The sequence below is a fragment of the Elgaria multicarinata genome, chromosome 5 (genome assembly GCF_023053635.1).
Source record: "Elgaria multicarinata webbii isolate HBS135686 ecotype San Diego chromosome 5, rElgMul1.1.pri, whole genome shotgun sequence".
Taxonomy (NCBI): Eukaryota; Metazoa; Chordata; class Lepidosauria; order Squamata; family Anguidae; genus Elgaria; species Elgaria multicarinata.
The window spans coordinates 22,619,290-22,639,701 of record NC_086175.1 but is presented as its reverse complement, the minus strand read 5'-3'; the positions used below and the strand labels follow the sequence as shown (position 1 = coordinate 22,639,701).

The following is a 20,412-nucleotide window of genomic DNA, read 5'->3' as shown; positions in this document are numbered from 1 at the left end:
CACAGGCAACCACTAACCTCTGCCCCATTGCCGTCTTGAGTGTCCATTTTTGATTGTCAGTTACTTAAAAAGGGTACTTATGATTTGATGAAGAGTATCAAAGAAGAATTGGCACTATATAAAAATAAATATTTAGTAACAGTAATTTCAGGTCTTCAAGACCTCTAAAATAGTCAATATACTGATTAATTCCATAGTATACATGGTGGCCTTACACTTGCCAGCCTTTTGCTCCAGATTAGCTGTAGAGTAATCCCACGAATTATAACAAGATGTCATTGAGCCTGTAGAATTAAGTAGTTGAGGAAACTTGTATGCTACATTTTAATGCATTTTAACACATAAAATGGGCCCCAAACATTTGAGACTGAATAGTTTGGAACCTACATGCATGCTGTTCAGCATTGTTGCCTAGCAGCAGAAGTGGCACATATAGCTCAGCAATATGCTGAAGTGTTCTGCAGAGAGCAGGTTAGAAATACTAAACTTGGCAGATACTCATGACAGTTCCAAAAAGGAAGAGCATTTCATTGCCAGTCCTGCTATAAAGCACTTCTGAGGTTATTTATTTATTTTTTATTTTATTTATCATACTTATACCCCGCTCCTCTGCCAAAAAAGGCTCTCGGAGCGGCTTACATTTAGCAAAAAAGACAGTCCCTGCCCTCAGGCTTACAATCTAATAAAGACATGACACACAAGGAAAAGGAGTCAAGGAGGGAGGGAGGGAGGAGAGAGAAAGAAAGAGAGAGAGAGAGAGAGAGAGAGAGAGAGAGAGAGAGTCCAGCAGGAGCAGGCCCCGATGTTACCTCTGCCTGCTCCTGTCCCCTCGGTCCTTCTTCTTCCCCACAGGGCCAAGATGGCAGTTTGCCCTGTGGGGGTGGGGGAAGAGTCCAGCAGGAGCAGGCCCCGATGTTACTTCTGCCTGCTCCTGTCCCCTCGGTCCTTCTTCTTCCCCACAGGGCCAAGATGGCAGTTTGCCCTGTGGGGGGGGGGGGGGGAAGAGTCCAGCAGGAGCAGGCCCCGATGTTTCTTCTGCCTGTTCCTGTTGTAAACATATTGTAAACAGCATGGTACAGATGACGTAAACCTTTAAACATTCAGGTTTAAAGCTGCAACTGAATATTATATATATCATCTTTGTTTGCTACTAGGTGGAAGTTTACAAATTTTGTACAAGATATTCCAGATACATTTAAATAACTGGTTTCCTCACGTGAAGCCTCTGGAGCCTTGATAGCTAGGAACTCCTTGGTGGCTAGTTTGCTAGTTATGACCATTTCTGGACAGGAGTAGTCCTGCCAAGGTGGTTCACACCCTGGTGACCTTCCGATTGGGTTTCTGTCATGTGTTGTATTTGGAGCTGCACTTGAAGACAACTCAGAAGCTCAAGTTGTGCAGAATGTAGTTGCTAGACAGCCTACACATCGTATTATATCTATTCTGAAGGTGGGGAATTAGTATATTTGAAAGAGGGCCTTGGACTCTTTTTTCCAGAGGCTTTAGTGTACACTTTGTTTTTAACACAGCCTTCTATAGGCTAGGCAACAAGGAACTGCATGAAGGTTGATAAGCCCCAAGGACAGCTGGTGCCACTGTTGCTGGTGGGGTGGAAAAACATCAAGGGGTTGCCAGAGGCAGAGCCAACTACATTTCATTTGCTGCATAACCTCTTCTCTTGCAAGATCTAAGTTACACATAGGCTGAGTTCAGACGACACGCTAATCAACGGTTGTTTCCCATTCTGTTCCTATTATCCCCCCACCCCCAGTTGATTAGCGTGTCGTCCGAACTCAGCCATACAGTGTAATCCTATTCATGTCTTCCTCTAATTAAGTCCCATTCAGTTCAATCCCAGGATCTCAGGAACCAAGCAACAGCAATGGTTAAGTCTGTCTTTCTCTGAACCGTGCACAAATGAGATTTACCATTCCCTCTGTTATAAGGATGCTGAACCCTTACGTTGACAGCTGTACTGCACTAGCAAGAGTTCATGACTGGTGGGTACTTGGGCCACGGAACCAGCTAGGAAAGAGGCCTGTGGGCAAGATGGGGGTGGGGGGTGGAACTGTGGTGGCTTCCTCTTGCCAAGGTTTTGACATTTCTGGAATCTAAAGAAGAGGCACTGGAAGGACAGTCAAACAATATTAGCTTATACCTAGTATTCGATATTGCAATATAGTTCGGTAAGAGAAAACTCCAAGGCAGGTGCACTGTACTGGCCACAGGTGTTGTATACTCTAGAACAGTGGTTCCCAAAGTGGGTGGTACTGCCCCCTAGGAGGCGGTGGGATTGCATAGGGGGCGTTAAGAGGCAAGGGGGTGGCAGGGGGGCGCTAAGAGGCAAGGGGACGCTAAAAGGCAAAGGCAGGGGGGCGCTCGAGGTGGTCTTTTGTGAGAAGCGCCTCTCCAGAAGGTCTTAAAACCCAGGGACATTTTTATGGGAGAAGGTAGTTTGGTCCCAAGCCATGTAGGGGAAGAATCCACACATGTTTTAATACCATTTAAGAAGAGTCCTTTTAACGGTGAATTGAAATGTTTCAAAAGCACCAAAACGCTAATGAAGAGACATACCCTGCTTGGTGTGTCCCGCCACGCCGGCTGCAAAACACAGGCGTTCACTCTCTTTTCCCTCCCTCCCTTGGCAAGCCTGCAGTGGGTGCTTCGGATTTTGAATAAATATTCAATTAATTGTTACTGTTTTAAATTTTATTGTTATTATCTTCCTTAGTGGGTCGTTGAAAACTGCTATTCTGAATAATGATTTTTATAGTGTAGGGTAGGGGGCACTGGGCATGAGTTTGTGGAACCAAGGGGGCGGTTACCTGAAAAAGTTTGGGAACCACTGCTCTAGAAATTTTGGAATAAAAGTGAACTGAGAATGGCAAAGCAATCCCCAAAACCATTTTTATAGATCACCAAAGGTTGTTACCCAGGAGACAGCAAGCAACATTCATAGCACAAAAGTAACTACTTTCCATGCACACTAACATTGTATATATATATATACACACACATGCACACTCTATACAGTGGTGGCCAAAATTGTGGACACTTTTTGAAATTTTCATGTTTTGCAACTTTGCATGCTTATAGAAAATGTTCTGTTTCACGAAATTCAAATGTTTATATATCAATTGAAAGAGAATTTAATGCTGAATTCAATACAAAAAAAAACAATGCAAATATCTGCAGTACAAAAAAGTTATGCCTACTTTAGTCTAAAAACAAACACGGGTGTGATTGAGTGAAGAAGCGGATTGGAATTGCAAACCCTATTGTCCAATCACAGCCCTTGTTCTGGGGACCAATCACATGGCAGTAGCTGTGATACATCATGTTTCAAGTTGCGGAAAGTCAGTTTTGCTCTTTGTTCTGTAACTGAAGCGCAATGGGAGATTGTGTGAATATTTGAAGTATTTCTCAAATTAAAAGTGTACGTACGTACATCATAAATAGAGCAATGGCACTAAAGAAAAGAGTTGATTGGACACCCTGGAAAAGAAGCAGGGTTGTTGTATTACGTGAATCAGGTCTTTCAATTGATATATAAACATTTGAATTTCATGAAACAGAACATTTTCTATAAGCATGCAATGTTGCAAAACATGAAAATTTCAAAAAGTGTCCACAATTTTGGCCAACACCGTACTTCCCAGCAACACTTTAAGTAGTAAGATCTAGATCTCAACAGTTCTGATCAGACTGAAACATTTCATGTGTCAGACCTCCCTGCTCTTCAGCAAACATGCACGTAGCACACGTTTGAAATCTCTCTCTCTTCACACACACACACTCCTTTTCTTGTCAAAAAGCCACAGCAAGGCCAGCTCTGTACAAGGTAGCAGCCAGCTCTACTTTGAATCTGTTTGTCAAATTGAAAGAAAAGTAATTAGTGCCTGTGGATACTCTGCAGGAAAACACTTTCCTCTTCAGGCATCCCAAATAAACCCTCCGAAGTCAACATTTGTGATCTCCCCTCCCAGTAGGAGCTGTTTGGGTCCTCAAAGTGACCGTATTCAACTAGTTGCCGTAGGACAAAAACACTCCATGTATAGCCACTTAAAGCATAATTGTTTGCATGTCTACTCAGAAGAAAGCCCAACCGAGTTCAATGAGGCTTGTTCCCAGGTAAGTGTGTATAGGATTGCAGCTTTAGAGTATAACTACGTTACTCAAGACCACAGCATGTCACAAGAAGAGAAACAAACAAATGAGACACACCAGAGCTACTGGTAGAACAAACATCTACAGCTGACTCCAGCAAGTGAGCCCAGCCACATTCTGAAGGAAAGGAAAACCCTCAAGAACAGTCACCCATTTGTCCCAGGCTCATTAGATTTGACTTTCAGAAAATTTAATTCCCAAGCTTAATTATGAGCACGATCCACCTGGAAGTAATTCAAAATAGATCCCACAAGCCTGATGTCTGCCCATCTTGATGTAGACAATACCAAGCTAGATGGACCAATGGTCTGACTTGCTATAAGCCAACTTCCTCTGTTCCTACTCTAATCTGGACTCCAGTAAAGGAATACTGTTTATATTCCCACTTGAGAGGGGGATCAAACCTTGTTGTTCCTCGGCTTTGCCCCTACCCTGAGAGAGGAAAAGCAGTAGCTCTCCTGCACGCCTTTGCATTTAGTTCAAGAATGCAAAGGATGCTGCAATCCTAGACACACTTTTCTGGGAGCAGTCTCACTGAACACAATGGGGTTATTTCTAAGTATACATGTACATCCTTGCTGGCAGCCTTCAAGATATTTGTAGAGGTGCACTGAGGTTACGGCCAGTAGTTTATACTGTCAAGCTGGGTGGGACGGTCCTGTGTTAAAAGTGAAGTATTAAACACACGGTTGTACCATGTATTTACTCCACTATTGCTTTCATCAAGGCGTTTGAGGGCTGTGAACATACAATATACTTTAGAAGCCTTGTGGAGTTAGGTGGGAAACAGATTATCGTAGTTGTTTTTTTCAGTAAGTTGAAGGGGTCTGAAAGAGGGATAGGTACTTGTGTATTGCACACTTGAAACAAGTCCTAGATTATTTAAAAAATCCATTCGACAAGAGATAACCAAAAAATGCATTCGCATTATAATATTTATCTCTCAAGACACTTTCAGCCTTAACACCTTACTGTCTGTCCTTTAGCCTAAGAATAATTTGAGATTTCAGCCTTTTTTTTATTTAAGATGCAGTCCCATTAACATTTTTCTGTCCTTAAATACCCCCTCCTATAAATTCTCCAGAATAATTCTTTACTTGTTTTTTCTTTTTAATTTTTTTTTTAAAACTTTAAATAACAATGAATGATAATTTGATTATCAAGGTAAAACTTTGAAAGGTGAGGGGAATTTTTACAAAATTACTTTTTAAAGGGAGGAGAATTAGATTAGAGAGATATTGGGGGAGGGAATGAATTAAAAGAGAGGAAGGAAGCTTATCAGCTGATTAGTACTCAGAATGATTGGATCCACATTGCTTTCAGCTTAAAGACACAACTCCTGTCCAGAGTCCTACATTGGAAAAACAACACTAACTCAATGAAGCAAATAGATAAATAGAACCTTACTGGCCCTTGTCATGATGAATATGCTCATAGATCTCACCACTTTCCCTGCCCTGACCCCCATTCTTTCCGAATGACCTTCTCCCTGCCCCCTTTCTCTTCCAGAAATAGCAAACACTGAATTACCCACTATCACAAAGCCATACAGTTCACTGAAACTATAACTTCTGTGGGTCCCCACAACTCACTTTAACTATTATCATATTGTCTTGTACAAAGTGGACACATATATAAGAAAGTCCTCTACATGTTGAAGTAAGGAAACATATAAAACCTGCATCAACCAGGGAAGAAAAAAAAATCACAACTCATCCACATACTTGGGATCGATTTGGGCATGATCTCCCTTTTTCTTGGCTAAAGATTGCTGGTCCAACAACCCAACCAGGCACATTTGACAGCAACAGGGTCCATGTGGCAGTGGAAGGGGCCAAGTGGGGTGAAGAGGAGGATCCTGTGTATGTCGGGAAGGGAGCAGTCTCTCCCTCTCCCCCCCCTGGGCTGCTGCCTTTCGCGTTCAAGAACAAGCACATCATTTCATCCCCTAATTCCACTAAAACATTCTCTCTGGCACAGCTGGCAGCCATACAACAGGGAAAGCTTTGCCTCGCTGCATCTCCAGGATAGCGCCACCGGTTGATTCCTGCTTGTTGCCATGCTGGTAAAGACTCGAGGCCAGATAATTTTCACTACTTTTGTATAAGCAGGCACAGCTCTGATTCAGATTGGGACCATGGCACTCTGGGAGGGGGAATTTCCCCCCTTACACCTGTTTTTTTTACTGAAATCCCACCGGGGGGGAGTTAAATTTTTATTTAACCCCCCTTCTGGGGGGCTGATTTCGGGGGGGGAAACACACCAGGTGATATCTCCCCCTTCTTGGAGTACCATGGTCCCAATCCAAATCAGGACACTCACACTTATGCAAGAGTAGGGGAAACTATGCAGAACTTTTAGTTTGCCCTGCCAGGGTGGATGGGTGGCCTCACACTTTCAAATTTTGCCCATGGAAATGTCATGTAGCACATCACTGTAACTAAGCAGGTCTGGATGTAATTAGTGCCGCCATGAGGACACCCTTCCCCACCTCCTCCACATGTTCCATTGAGCTCCTCAGAGGAAAAGCAAGAGGTAAAAAAAAGAAGAATTACAATTTACAAACAGAAAAAAGAAAACCTTAAAAAAAAAAAGGTCTGGAATTAGATCCATTCTGAGCTGCTGCTTGAGAACCAATGGTTTGCTGTTGTGTTGTTCAAGGTGGTTAACAAGCCACACTACATAGTTAAGGAGCAATGCTGTGGAAAACGCACTGGGTTCAAATATAACATGACAACCCAACCTGCGGAAGACACGCTGCGTTCAGGCAACACGATAACCCAGTTCAACAAGCTACACTAGGTGGGTTAGTGTGTTGTGTGATCACAGCCTTTGTTTGTCGTCTGCCAACCCCCCCCCCCCCCCCAAGCAGGCTAGTAATTTTTTTATTTACAGGACAATAACCTTTATGGGCTTATTTACAAGGCTGTTTTAATATTGTATTCAGATCTCCTTTTAAATGAGTTTATTAAACAAAAACAAAAGTCTATAATTGCAAGAATAGGTTCACCAGTGATATTCATCAAATTATCAAATTATTTAGTAGGACAGGGTTTGGGGTTGTTGGGTTGTTGTTGTTTTGCAGCTGTAGGAGCTCTTGACGTGGAAACATCAAGCCATAAGGACACATTCACTGGCTTGTAACAGCGTGTCTTAGTAATTATAGATTTGTTTCAAATTGTAGCCTTCTACTAACAGCAGAGCCTGTCATCTTATATTGAAATGAACAATTAAGTGTGCAGCTTGTAATAAATTCAGTTATTTAAAGAATACCACAACATACAACAATGTTTATTTGCCTCTTCTTTTTAAGTTTGTGATTGTAACTTTTTTAAAAAACACACACACCACCTTGAACGTTCATTAAGTCAAGTAATATGTATTCAGCCCATTTTCCTAACTATTATAAAATAACAGATTTACAACACAGTCCTGTTCATGATTACTCAGAAATAAGTCCCATTGTGTTCAATGGGCTTACTGCCTAGTAAGTATATAATGAAAGGTTTAGGTGGATCATCTTCTTCAAAGCAAATTTCTATAGAGCAAAGTAGGGAACTAAAAATGGTCGGACACATATGATCTGGAGCTCAAAGGGCTTCAGCTATAATGTATAGGCCTTCTTGCAAATGTTCACACAGTAGATGTGGATGCCTGGGGCATTACATAATGTGCGTGATGTCAGTGGGCAAGGCTACATTGCACAGCCTTGCTTGCACATTAAGATATTTTTGAATGCCTGAATACCATATTTCTTCGATTGTAAGATGCCATCGATTGTAAGACGCACACTAATTCCAGTACCACCAACAGAAAAAAAGCTTTGATTCTAAGAATAATAATCGCACCCGCGATTCTAAGACGCACCCCGTTTTTAGAGATGTTTATATGGGGAGAAGAGTGCGTCTTAGAATCGAAGAAATACAGTAGTTATATCGCTATCAGTTACTGTCTGCTGGTAAACCAGCTTTGTGATAATTTATGTAAGTGTAATAAGACAGTTCTGTCACGATGATAGAAATAATCTGTGGTAATTATTTGCAATTATATGTTCCTCCCTTCTCCCCAAGGAACATGAAGTGTACAATTACTTTCTCTTTTTTTTAAAAAAGAGTAAACTCCTTGAAATCCTTACTTGAAGTAATGTTGATTCAGCCTGCCATCTCATAGATTGCCTAGTGATCAACCGGTGTGAATATTTCCTCCTAGTGAATAGTACTCATCCATCATACTTTTACTACCACGCACTGATGAAAGACAGGAAGAGAAAAAAGATTATGCCCAAGTAAATCAGCTATTTTTAGAACAGATGCAATTTCAAAAGTGTTATGAAAAAATTATAAACTCCAAGGACCAATGATGAATCATGGTTTACGCTTTATTATATTTTCAACTCAAATGTCTTTCTGATCAGTTCAAATCTGAAGTGCTATGGTAATTTTAATCACCATTTGAAGTATATGTCAAAAAGAGAAGCTTGAAACAAATAGCTTATTTTTAAGAGAATGGCACTACGGCAGAAAAATGGAAGTATAAGTGTGCTATATATAGCAATGCTGTGGCCTTCTTGAATGTAAAAGTATGTCTGCTGCAGCTGAATTGTTTAAAAAGGGGCTTGCTTCTGGGCTTAGTCTGCAGCTCTTTGCACACTTACTTGGAAGTAAGTCCCATCCAACTTAATTAACCTTATTTCTGTCCTGAGGAGAAATATATTAGATTGAGCTTTAAGCTAGTCTCTGTTTTCAGGATGTCTGTTGAGAACTAGTACCACCTATATTCTTAATCACACTCTAGCCTTTCTCCTAGAGAGCTTTGTAAATACCTGACTAATTATGTTAATCATATTTCAACTACAATCTCTATATTTTTTTTCACTTTCCACATCCATAGCCTTATTTATACATGATTCTGAGCAGTAACTATAGTGCAGACTGAGGCCACATAGCTAGATGGGGCGATCCCCGGGATCGGCCCTGTGCATTCACATGACGCACAGGGGATTCCGGGATTAGGGAGGGATGATCCCTCCCTTGCCCCGGGATCTCACCCTCCCCTTTTGGCCCGGTTTTTCCACCGACTTGGGCTGAGCCGGAGACCACGGAATGTGTGGCCAGGTGCCAAGGTTTGTCCTGGCTCCTCACGAGGAGCTGGGACCTGCGCATGGGGCGCAGAGCTCCTCAGGAGCACTGTGCCCATGGGAGTGTGTGTGTGGCATTACATGTCACAAGTCAGTTCCCAAATGTATGTCTGGAGTTGTAAGTCTGTGGTTTTTAGAATGTTGGCCTGAGTGGGTGGAGTTAGAATGTCTGGGGAGGGGGAGGAGTGATATATAAGGAAATGACTGAAGGGATTGGGAGAGACTTTTGGGTACTCTTAGGGCTCTCTGTGTGTTAGCTCTTGGGGTTTAAAGTACTTGAGTCTGGAGAATTTGAGGTTCAGTGTAGAGAGTGGTGTCTTTGGAGTGTGGTGTGCAGATAGTTGATGTATATTAAACAATTCTGACAATAAAGAAAGCTCAAGAGTGATTGTGTAAGAGAAAGGAAAGCGTGTATGTGAATGGGTGGAAGGATTGGATGAAAGGTTTCAAAAAGTTTTTTAAAAGTTTTATTTTGAAACAAAGCTTGTGAACTTTTTAAAATAAATTTCAATTATTTTGTTTTAACTACCAAAAAAAATCCCACGTGTCTGTTTGGCATTTAACATCTGAAGTTTATTCATTTAACACCCGCTCTGTCAATAATTCCCCTCAGCACATATAATTCACAGCACATTATTTTATTATTGAAATCCTTCTCCGTTTAACCCCTTTCTCCACGTAGTTTGGAGGAAGGTGGTTTTTATCCCTCGCCTCAGGCATATCCAGCGGTGGTGCTTGGCTTGAGCAGGGAGTAGCCACAGCCTGGTCTGTTGTTCAGAGCCTGTGTCGTGGCAGGGGGAAGCGGGGAAAATATATATATTTTTAAAAATGGGGGTGTGACACCTCTCCCTCTGAGGTCGTTGCATGCTGCGTGTAAACAGAGGGGGGATCTCGTGATAAAACCATTTCGAGATCTTCACCCCTCTGTCGTGGACTAACAGGTAGGTCTAGCTAAGGCCATAGTCTATGCATGTTAGATTTTAAGTGTGTTGCAATATGAAAGCCAGCACATAGAAGTGAGCATGAGAGTGGGACAGACATTCCGGCGATTGGGTGTGATCCTGATCTTCCACTGTGTGTAAGCTCTACACATGCATTGATAGATAATATTTGCATTGATAGATAATAGAAGCATGGTGCTTGCTCTCATCATTGCAGAGTGGGTGCTTGCAGTCTAAAAAGAGGGAAGGGAGGACCAAGGCAGATAGAAACAGGTTTTCCCCACCCCAACCTCTGAGGTAATTCCCAGTAGGTCATGTTTATACGAGCATTATAGTACAGGCCTTCCACTAAATATAATATCTTTTCACAGGAATAATACAGGATGCATATAAACTCTGCACAGGTGTTTGAGGTTATTATTTAAACTAAAAATGTTAATGGAACCTGAATTATCTCTTACTTTTCTTTTTTCCACAATCTTTGCTTTATTCCTGTTAATGAATGACTTATCCAATAAAGGTTCTTCATTTATTTTTAATTTCGTCCCATGACTTTTTCATTACCTTCCCAATAAAGTGGGACTGTGTACCATACTGTCCTGTCTTTGGTCAATCTTATCAGCTAAACCCATGCGTTATTAATAACACAGCTGGAGTTTCAGTACTGTCATGAAGAGATAGTCCCTCTCTTTTTTACTTCACAAAAAATGAGAGAATATATCTTGTCTATAATTATTAAATATTGATCCATCTGCTTGAATACTGTACAAGAATGTTGCTTTCCCCCCTCTTTACTGGGAAGGCCACTTTCTCTCTAGATAACGAAGGATGAAGCCTACAAATAAAATAAAGCTTCTGTATATTGTTCATAATACAGTAATGCTCACAGACTATTGATGAAATCATACTTGCATTGTACCAGGCACTTCGTATATTTTCAGTAAAACTGGAGGCCTTGCCTCAGAGGAGACATAAGCCATTAGTATTCACTTTCCAACTAAAGTTTAGGCCATTTAAGACCTATTGATATCAGTGCTTAAAAATACATAAATCTGGCTGGATCATACCAGGATGACCCACTCAACACATTCATCACATATCTTGTTCTAGTGATAAAGTCCTTCAAAGACTTTATATTTCCATTCCACCACTTAGCAGCGTCATCTGTCCAGTTCCTGAATCCAACATGCTGTCCTCCAACAAAAGAGAGGCCGTGGCCTTAAGCAAGCTCTTTATATGACTTAATTATGCAATCGTTCTCAAAATAATTAGGTCCTTTTTCTTTCCCCTTTTAGTACCCATCCCTTCAGTTCTCTCATTTTCCTGATCTGTATAAATGGATATCTTTAAAATATGTAATAGAAAAGAGAAATTATTAATTATAATTTCTGTAGTACTTTTCAGTATGCAGATTACTTTATTATAACACTGCAAAGTAAATTGGGATCCTGCTTATAAATATTTAGTGCCAACCATGTGCCATGTTATGGCTTGTTTCTAAACAAATATATATGTATTTAAGTTATTGAATCACCTTAGTAAAGACAGAATTACACTGGGTAGTTTTGGAGACCTACAAAAGGAAGGAAAACAAATAAACATGCTGCACTCTGTCTAAAAACTCTAGAGGAAAATATGCCACAGCAGTGGAACACCTCTATAATTATGAAAAAGCCAGCCTTTTGAGGCTGGATGAAGGATGGGTTTCTATTTTTCAAGATGAATTGAAATTGACTATCTTTAAATACCTACTCACTGTCCTTTTAAAATAACTGGTTTAAAATTTAAATCTGACATTAATAAACCTAAACCAGGCTACACGCTCATAATCTCTTAGAACGGAATCCCTTTTCTCTATCATACACAATGACCTTGTTTGGATAATTGGCTTATTAAGCTAAGATTTGAATAGGCCTGTTTCTTATATATGCACCTCCCTTGTTCCTTGCTTTGTGGCAATCGCTACGGGAAGCATCTAACCATAGTTTCCTGTTTCATCAAAAGAGAGAAATGACAGTTGCAGTCCAGCAAAGGCCACTATGAACTGACAAATTTAGAGTTCTGATCATAGATCACTGGATCCAACCTATAATGTAACATGTGAATTGTAGTTATTGTGTAACCTAGGAATATTTAGACTGTACATTAAGATACCATACACATTTAGTTTTCATCTCATGGAAAAGCACTGTTCTTCCCAGTAACTTCCAGCCCTTGCTTTTGAAAAGTTTGCCTTCAGTCATCTTCAATTTAGTGTTCTTGCTGAGCTCCCCCCATATGTACGAGATACTGAAACAGAAATCCATAATTTCACAGTCATTTCCCTCCCTCAAAGCAAATTCTACATGATGAAAGACCTTTAATATTTGCTCCGAGGTAGTATATAGGCTCCATTTGTCAGCAAAGCAGTATGTTTTAATTGTTAGAGCAACCAATCACAATGCACTCTTTTACAGGAAATATATGAATTGGAAATCTGAAAAACTGATACCAATCGTTACTTAATCCATCCTAATGACAGTGTGTGCAATAGCTCTTTTTTATCACATAAAGAAATCATCTTACTTGTGGCCTTTCACTTCAGCTGTGCCTGCAATGGGGATGGGAAAGCAGAAAAAGGATTGAAATAGGATTCATCGTTATTAAAGATCCAAGCAGTTGGGTGACTGGAAGGCCAGGCCCATCTGCTGAATAGGGAAAAGGAGGGGAATGGATCGAGGCAGAGAGTATTGTCTCGTGACTCTTCCCAGTTGCAAGACACCCTAAGCCAGTGGTTCTCAACCTTCCTAATGCTGCGACCCTTTAATACAGTTCCTCATGTTGTGGTGACCCCCAACCATAAAATTATTTTCGTTCTCCTCTACACGATCCATTGTCATGGGATGGTTTGCTAATGAAAATAATACATAACAATAGCTTTAATAATACAAAAGATGATACATGACATAGTTCAGTCAATACAGTTTCCTAAGACCATTGGAAATATGTGTTTTCCGATGGTCTTGGCGACCCCTGTGAAAGGGTCATTCGACCCCCAAAGGGGTCCCGACCCACAGGTTGAGAACCGCTGCCCTAAGCTCTTGAAGCTTCTTAAGAGGCCTTGAGTTTATCCTTCTCATTTCTCTATGAATAAGTACCTGTCTAATGTAAAAAAAAAAAAAAAAGTGACCCTGGAGATAAACAGCTCATCACTGAAATCAAATATTTATATTGACCTTTCTCTCTCTCTCTTGACAATTCAAAATGTGATCAAACCACCCTGCCTGGTGGCAATTAGCCTACTTGTCCTTCCATTCTGCAAATTCTGAGAATTGCAAAACGCCCCCATGCCGTTCACTCAATTTAGCTACTTAAAGGCCTCTGATACAGGTGGGAAAGGGGCAAGGTATGCCTAAATGCATTTCTGTGCTGGACATGCTGCTCCTAACATTACCATCTCTCCCTTCCTCCAGGAGTTTCATATAGGTCGCAGCCTAGGCTCCACTTAATGGCAGAAGCAAATATGTGGTAATGTCTCATAGATTTTCAGTGGAATGTTTAATATCATTAGGATAGGGATGTCATGCCTTGGAGAAATGCCAGCAAAAGCCATGTTATCCAGACCATCATTTGATTTCCATGAGACACACTCAACCATTGCAGATGCTTTTCCCATTTAGTAATATTTTGCCTTTAACACCAGACTATCATAAATTCTCTGGCAGTGGGTAATATTGTAACATTTTTCAGGGTCGTTGCACAAGGGAGAACTGCAAATATCTTCACCCACCAACACATTTGAAAACTCAGCTAGAAATTAATGGTAGGAACAACCTGATCCAACAGAAAACTGCAGCAGCGATGCTTGCCCAGCAAATGCAATTTATGTTCCCAGGAACACCTCTTCAGCCAATGGTGAGTACCTTTAACAAAATGGCAGACAGTCTGTACTACCTTCGTAAGGCAGTCCCTGCTAACATGACAAATGCAACTGGGGCAGTTCATTATTTCCACCTTAATCCATATATTACAGCAGTGTAATATATGTACTGCTGTACATATATTACAGCAGTGAAATATATGTAGTGCTGTACATTGTAATATATATACATAAAATGTACTGGGTAAAATTTCCCAGACCATTTTTGTACATTTAAAAAACAAAGTAAGAAATTAATGGCTTTTCTATATATACAACCCTTGCAGTTGTTTTGACATATTTCGTTTTCAGGACCAGGCAGTTTATTTGTGATTAGGGCTACAAGGGAAAAAATATAGTTTGATCCATAGAGCTCCAGCTAATCATATATATATATATATGTGTGTATAATATAAAATTTTATATTACATAATTTGCATGTATTGTAATTGAAGCTGTGGATATTGATGTGTTGCTCTTGCTCTAGAATAAATTTGTTTTAGCCTATAATGTGTAAACCCTAAATTGACCCAGAAAACAAGAAAGCAAAGCTTTTTAATTTGCATCTTTATTACTTGTCCTTTAATATTTTTTATTTGTTTATTAAATTTGTATACTGCTTAGGATGGAAATTTAATTTTTAAAAGTTACTCCTTTTCCAAGAGAGAGCTAATTTGGGGACTTGAGGGGAAATGCCACTCTAGTGGGTTTAAAAAATAATTTATAAACTCCTTTTATTTGGGGCAGGTGTAGGGTTTGGATAACACCTAGCCTCCGAGAGCTCCGCATCTATTCTGATTATTTTTTGTTTTGTCCTTCCTGGATAACACCTATGGATTTCTTAATGTTTAACTGTGGCAGTTATTATCCCTTTTTACTAGAAGCATGCTGTAGCATCATATATAATGAACTGTAGTTTATTTATTTATTACATTTTTATACCGCCCAATAGCCGAAGCTCTCTGGGCGGTTCACAAAAATTAAAACCATGAAGAGCATAATAAAACAACCAACAATCTAAAAACACAAATACAAAATACAATCTAAAAAGCACAACCAGGATAAAACCACACAGCAGAAATTGGTAAAGGTTAAAATACAGAATTAAAACAGCAAAGTTTAAATTTAAGTTAAATTAAGTGTTAAAATACTGAGAAAATAAAAAGGTCTTCAGCTGGCGATGAAAGGAGTACACTGTAGGTGCCAGACGAACCTCTCTGAGGAGCTCGTGCCACAGCCGGGGTGCCACAGCAGAGAAAGCCCTCTTCCTAGTAGCCACCTGGTTCTGGTTAATTCTGTAGACTCAAGGTGGAATAAATAGGGCCTTGTATACCCTTGATGTTTTCCAGAAGTTTCATGCCAAATATACACTCTCAGCTGTTCTGTTTTGCTAGTTTTATTTTATTTTGTTCATATAAACCCACCCAATCACTCACTGCTTGATTATGCCAACTTTTCCTATCTTTATTTTGTTTGTGCTTGGTATATACACCAGTGCACCCAGCCACATAAAATGGCTTCAGAAATCCTCATGGGGAGACATTTATACTTTTTAATGTCTGTTTCAGAAACCCATTAGAGCTAATTTATTGAGGTTAAACCATGTTTTTGTTAAGGCCAAAGCATTTAACAAAAGCTACCTCATCAGCACATGATGTGTTCTAATGCTTGGCTTGCTTACAGTGATTTTCACGTTCTTTTTTAAAGGGACCAACCAGTTAAATGACACCTGTTTAGAAACAGCCAAAAGTTTGCACTGTGGCTCGTGATATCATGCACATGCTATGCTTTCTTCCAACAGGGTTTGGACCCATTATTTCAAACCAGAAGTTCATATTTAAGTTTCACATTCTTAATTCATTTTTTTTCTTGAGAAACCGCTCAGATGTCTTGAACTTTCAGTCCTCCATACTGTTTTGATTTGAGTTGGCAGTGACATCAGCTTCTGGGGTTTACAAACTTCCTGTCTGAGTCTAAACTCAAATAGTGAGGAGACCACAACTACTACATGCAAGGAGAACCATTCTGCATGCTAAAATTCTGTGAATGCAAACTGCTTCACATGTATGATGTATTCTATTGCGGCAGTGTCTGTGCTTGTCTGGAATGTGAATTTCCTGTCACCATCGACCCAAAACATATGAATGCTGACTAGGGGCAGTATTCAGTGCTGCCTGTGTTCCTCTGCTGATTATGTTGCACCAGCAGGACTCACCACTGGCACACCAAGAAGCTAGTGCTTTGTAGAGCAACCCAGGAAAGAGCTGAAACATTTGTTTCCAGAATGGGACAGGTCAGCATAGCTGCCTTTTCAAAGCTCCGCTGACCTGCTCTGTTCCAGTTGTTCTGTTCCATTAATTTCCCATTGCATTGATGGTGGGTCCCACTGGCCCACAGGCATTATTGGATACTTTCCCTAGATTTATATCTAAACAAAATAAATGCTTTCCTTCAAAATTCCTCACAGAATTTAGATTATCATGAAGGAGACTTGGTTCTCCCTGTAGAGTAATGCGTCTGGGTGCAAAATATGGACAATTTAGACTAGTGAACTTTATTGTTTTGAATAGAGGATTGTGCTTGCTTGTAAGATTTACATGTTTGCTTTTCACTTCTTTCTATTCCTTCTTCTCAGCCCTCATTTCCGGTAGGGCCAACAATAGGCTCCAACACAGCTCTAAGCTTTGCGCCGTATTTAACACCTGTCACTCCTGGGGTTGGATTAGTTCCTACTGAAATTGTTCCCACATCACCTCTCGTTGTTCCTGGAAGTCCCCCTGTCACAGTCCCTGGGTCAACTACGACACAAAAACTCCTCAGGACAGATAAACTGGAGGTATGATGAGCACCATTATGCTGATGCATGCAGTTCTTATGAAAGGATTACAAGAAAATTAATTGGTTTTTTTTATGCAGTCACTTAACTAACCGCATTTGCTGAGTATAGGCATTGCAAGTATTCTGATCTGATATCTGTTGTAGTAGCAGGAGTGCAGAAGTCATGATATCATGTTAGTGCTACTGTGTTTTTATATTGTGTGATTTTCAGACTACATGATAGTGTTGGCTGCTCAAAGGACCGAATAAATACAGAAAATAAATCCATGGAGAAGCCCTAATGCTTTGGCTGGTTATAGGCCTGCCACTAATTAAAATATGCAGAATTATTTGCATGCCCCGTTACCAGATAGGTTTCAGAAACAATGCCTTTTGGGAAATCTGAGCTTCCATCCTGATCTCTTAACACCTGAAAACTATTGCAAAATGTTTAGGTATGGCCCAAGAAATGATAGGAGGAGGGCTCTGAACAGCCTAAGATGAGAGAGTGGGTAGCAAGAAGGGATGATCCCATTTTTTGTTCTCTTCTTGATGTTAGTCAGCCTTGCTTGCCTTTTCCCCTTGTGCACCATCCGTTTCTAACTGACTCTAATGACACTACACAAGGAGCAGTAGAGGAAGATTTACTTACATTTCTGAAGATGCATCTAAATTCTTGGGTTTTAAGTGTATTTAGGCAACTTCAAGTAGGCTTGACATTTCATAGAATCATAGAATAGTAGAGTTGGAAGGGGCCTACAAGGCCATCGAGTCCAAGCCCCTGCTCATTTGCAGGAATCTACCTTAAAGCATTTGCGTGGAATGGTTAAAACATCCGGTGTGGTGTAGTGGCCAGAGTGTTGGAAAGGAAGTCAGGAGGTCTAGGTTCTAGTCTTCACTTGGCTGTGGAAGCTCACTGGGGTGACTTTGGGCCAGTTACAGACTCTCAGCCCAACCTACATCACAGGGTTGTTATTATGAGGATAAAATAGAGAGGAGGAGGATTGTGTATGCTGCCTTGGGTTCCTTAAGGAGGTATAAAGGCAGGATAGAAATGAAATGAAATGAAATAAATAAATAAATCTCCTAATGCCTCAAAGACTTGGAGACAGGGAGAAGAAAGATCTAGTTTTGAGCTTGTGGGTTGTGATTTCCCTAAAGTGGGTTAAACCAACGGCAGAATGGCTATCATTTGGAGAGAGGAAGGGGGGGGGAACTGGCAGAGAATGATAATAATAAGTGGACTAATCTGAAGAGAAAGAGAGAATGTGCATAAAGATGCAGAATAAAAAGCAGGATCCATGATATAGGTTGAGGTTACAGCAGGGATGGGAACTTGGGGTCCTCCTGATGCTTTGGCCTACAACACCCACCAGGCATAAGCAGCGTAGCCAATGTTGAGAGATTATGGGAGTTGTAGGCCAAAACATATGGCAGCCCACCAGTTGCCTACCCCAGGACTTGTAGAGGATGAAACTCATTTAAGTTCAAACGTTACTTCTTTTATTTTAAAAAAACTTCTGCTTTTGTTTAGTATGTAACTGCCCCACCCTTCCTCTGTTGATCTAGTATGCATAACGAGTATTGTTTTGCGCACCAGGTTTGCAGGGAGTTCCAGCGAGGAAACTGTGCACGGGGCGAAACAGACTGCCGCTTTGCACATCCTGCAGACAGCACAATGATTGATACAAATGACAACACCGTAACTGTTTGTATGGATTACATAAAGGGGCGCTGCATGAGGGAGAAATGCAAATATTTTCACCCTCCTGCTCACTTGCAGGCCAAAATCAAAGCCGCTCAACACCAGGCGAACCAGGCTGCAGTGGCAGCTCAGGCAGCTGCTGCAGCTGCTACAGTGATGGTAAGTGCAAGAATGCAGGGCTGCATAATTACTGCTTTTGTGAAGCCAGCATTGCTTAAGAGTATAATTTAGCTTAAATCCTTTACCAAAATATGATTTTCTATTAATTTGATAGTGCTGATCAATCCAGCACCCCGACATCCCCCTTTTTCACTTAGTAACTTCAGCACAATAGGTATCTTCTTGGAACACAGCTAGCTCAAGTTTTCACCGTCCCTGTGTAAAATTGTTCAGCACAATTTTTCATTTTTAGAAATGGCTCTTGGCGAGGAGTTTAAAGTATTTGGATGTTTAGAAGTTTTGATAAGCTGGTCTGCTAGCTACACACACACACACACACACCCCTCTACACTTGCATGGTGGTTTCTGGGACACAAGATGTAGCTATGGCTATAGAGAAGTTCCAGATAATTTGATTTCAGTTCTCCTGGTAAAAGTAGTGTCTGAAATATTAGGGAGGAAGAAGAGAAAGAGAGCTTTATTCATATGTGTTTCTGTTAATCTGAGGACTACAGAGTCAAGAATCCTGAATTTTCTTGGAGCCTCTCACGGTTTGTTATGTACACATAGGATTCATTCAAACAGCTAAGGTTCATGCAACCACTTCCATACTGGATATTTTTTTTCTTTGTGGCTTATCAAAACTGGCAGGGACGTAACAGCCAACTGAGCCATGGGGGTGATTAACACATTTTTGTGACAGGGAAGTCATCCTGGGCGCTTGGAAGTGGTAGCAGTAAGACAGCTCCTGAAGAAATCCTTCCTGGCCCATGGGAGATGTCAACAAATTTAGGCTAGTGGCGAATGTTCCTTTCCTGCACAAGTCCTTGAGCAGTTGGTTCCAACCAGCTCCAGACAATTTTGGATGAGGAGGATTATCTGGATTAAATCCAGTCATATTTCAGACAGCCTTGGTCATCCTGTATGATGACCTGTGTGGGGAGACAGACAGGGGGAATGTGACCCTGTTGATTCTCTTTGATCTGACAGTGGCTTTTGATACCACTGGGGCAACTGTCTGAGCTGGAAGTGGGGGGTGCTGCATTTTAGATGTTTCACTCCTATTAGGATAGTCTTCTCCAGAAGGTGGTGTTGGGGGATATTGCTTGGCCCTATGGATTTTCCAGTATGGGTTCCACAGGGGTCAGTTTTATCCCCCATGCTATTTAACATCTACATGAAATGGTTGAGTGGAGTTGTCCAGAGATTTGGAGTGTGTTGTCATCAGTGTACATTTATTTATCCTTTTCATCTTCATCTGGTGAAGCTGTGCATGTTCTAGATTGGTGCCTGGCTGCGACAATGGACTGAATGATGAGGGCTAATAAACTGAAGCTCAGTCAAGACCAGGTGGAGAAGCTGTTAGTTAGTTCTTATGAGCAGATGAATTGTATTCATCCTATTCTGGATGACATTGCACTCCCCTTGAAGGAAAAGGTTCATAGCTTGGGGGTTCTTCTGGAGCCATCATTGTCATTTGAGGTGCAGGTGGCCTCAGTGGTACAGAGTACCTCTACCTGCTTCAGCTGTTGGCCCAGCTATGCTCGTTCCTGGACATGGATAACTTGGCTTCAGTATTCTATGTTCT

The 20,412-nt window shown here is 40.8% G+C and overlaps 1 protein-coding gene across 10 annotated transcripts in view; it reads left to right on the top strand.

Moving 5' to 3' along the window:
• MBNL2 (muscleblind like splicing regulator 2) overlaps nt 1-20,412 on the top strand; it is an 87,059-nt gene that overhangs the window by 31,571 nt on the left and 35,076 nt on the right. For all 10 annotated transcript variants that reach the window (XM_063126053.1, XM_063126049.1, XM_063126046.1 and 7 more), the window contains exons 3-5: nt 13,975-14,139; nt 16,779-16,979; nt 18,561-18,824. In XM_063126053.1, coding sequence (XP_062982123.1) covers nt 13,975-14,139; nt 16,779-16,979; nt 18,561-18,824 — 630 coding nt within the window. The remainder of the gene's footprint in view (nt 1-13,974; nt 14,140-16,778; nt 16,980-18,560; nt 18,825-20,412) is intronic.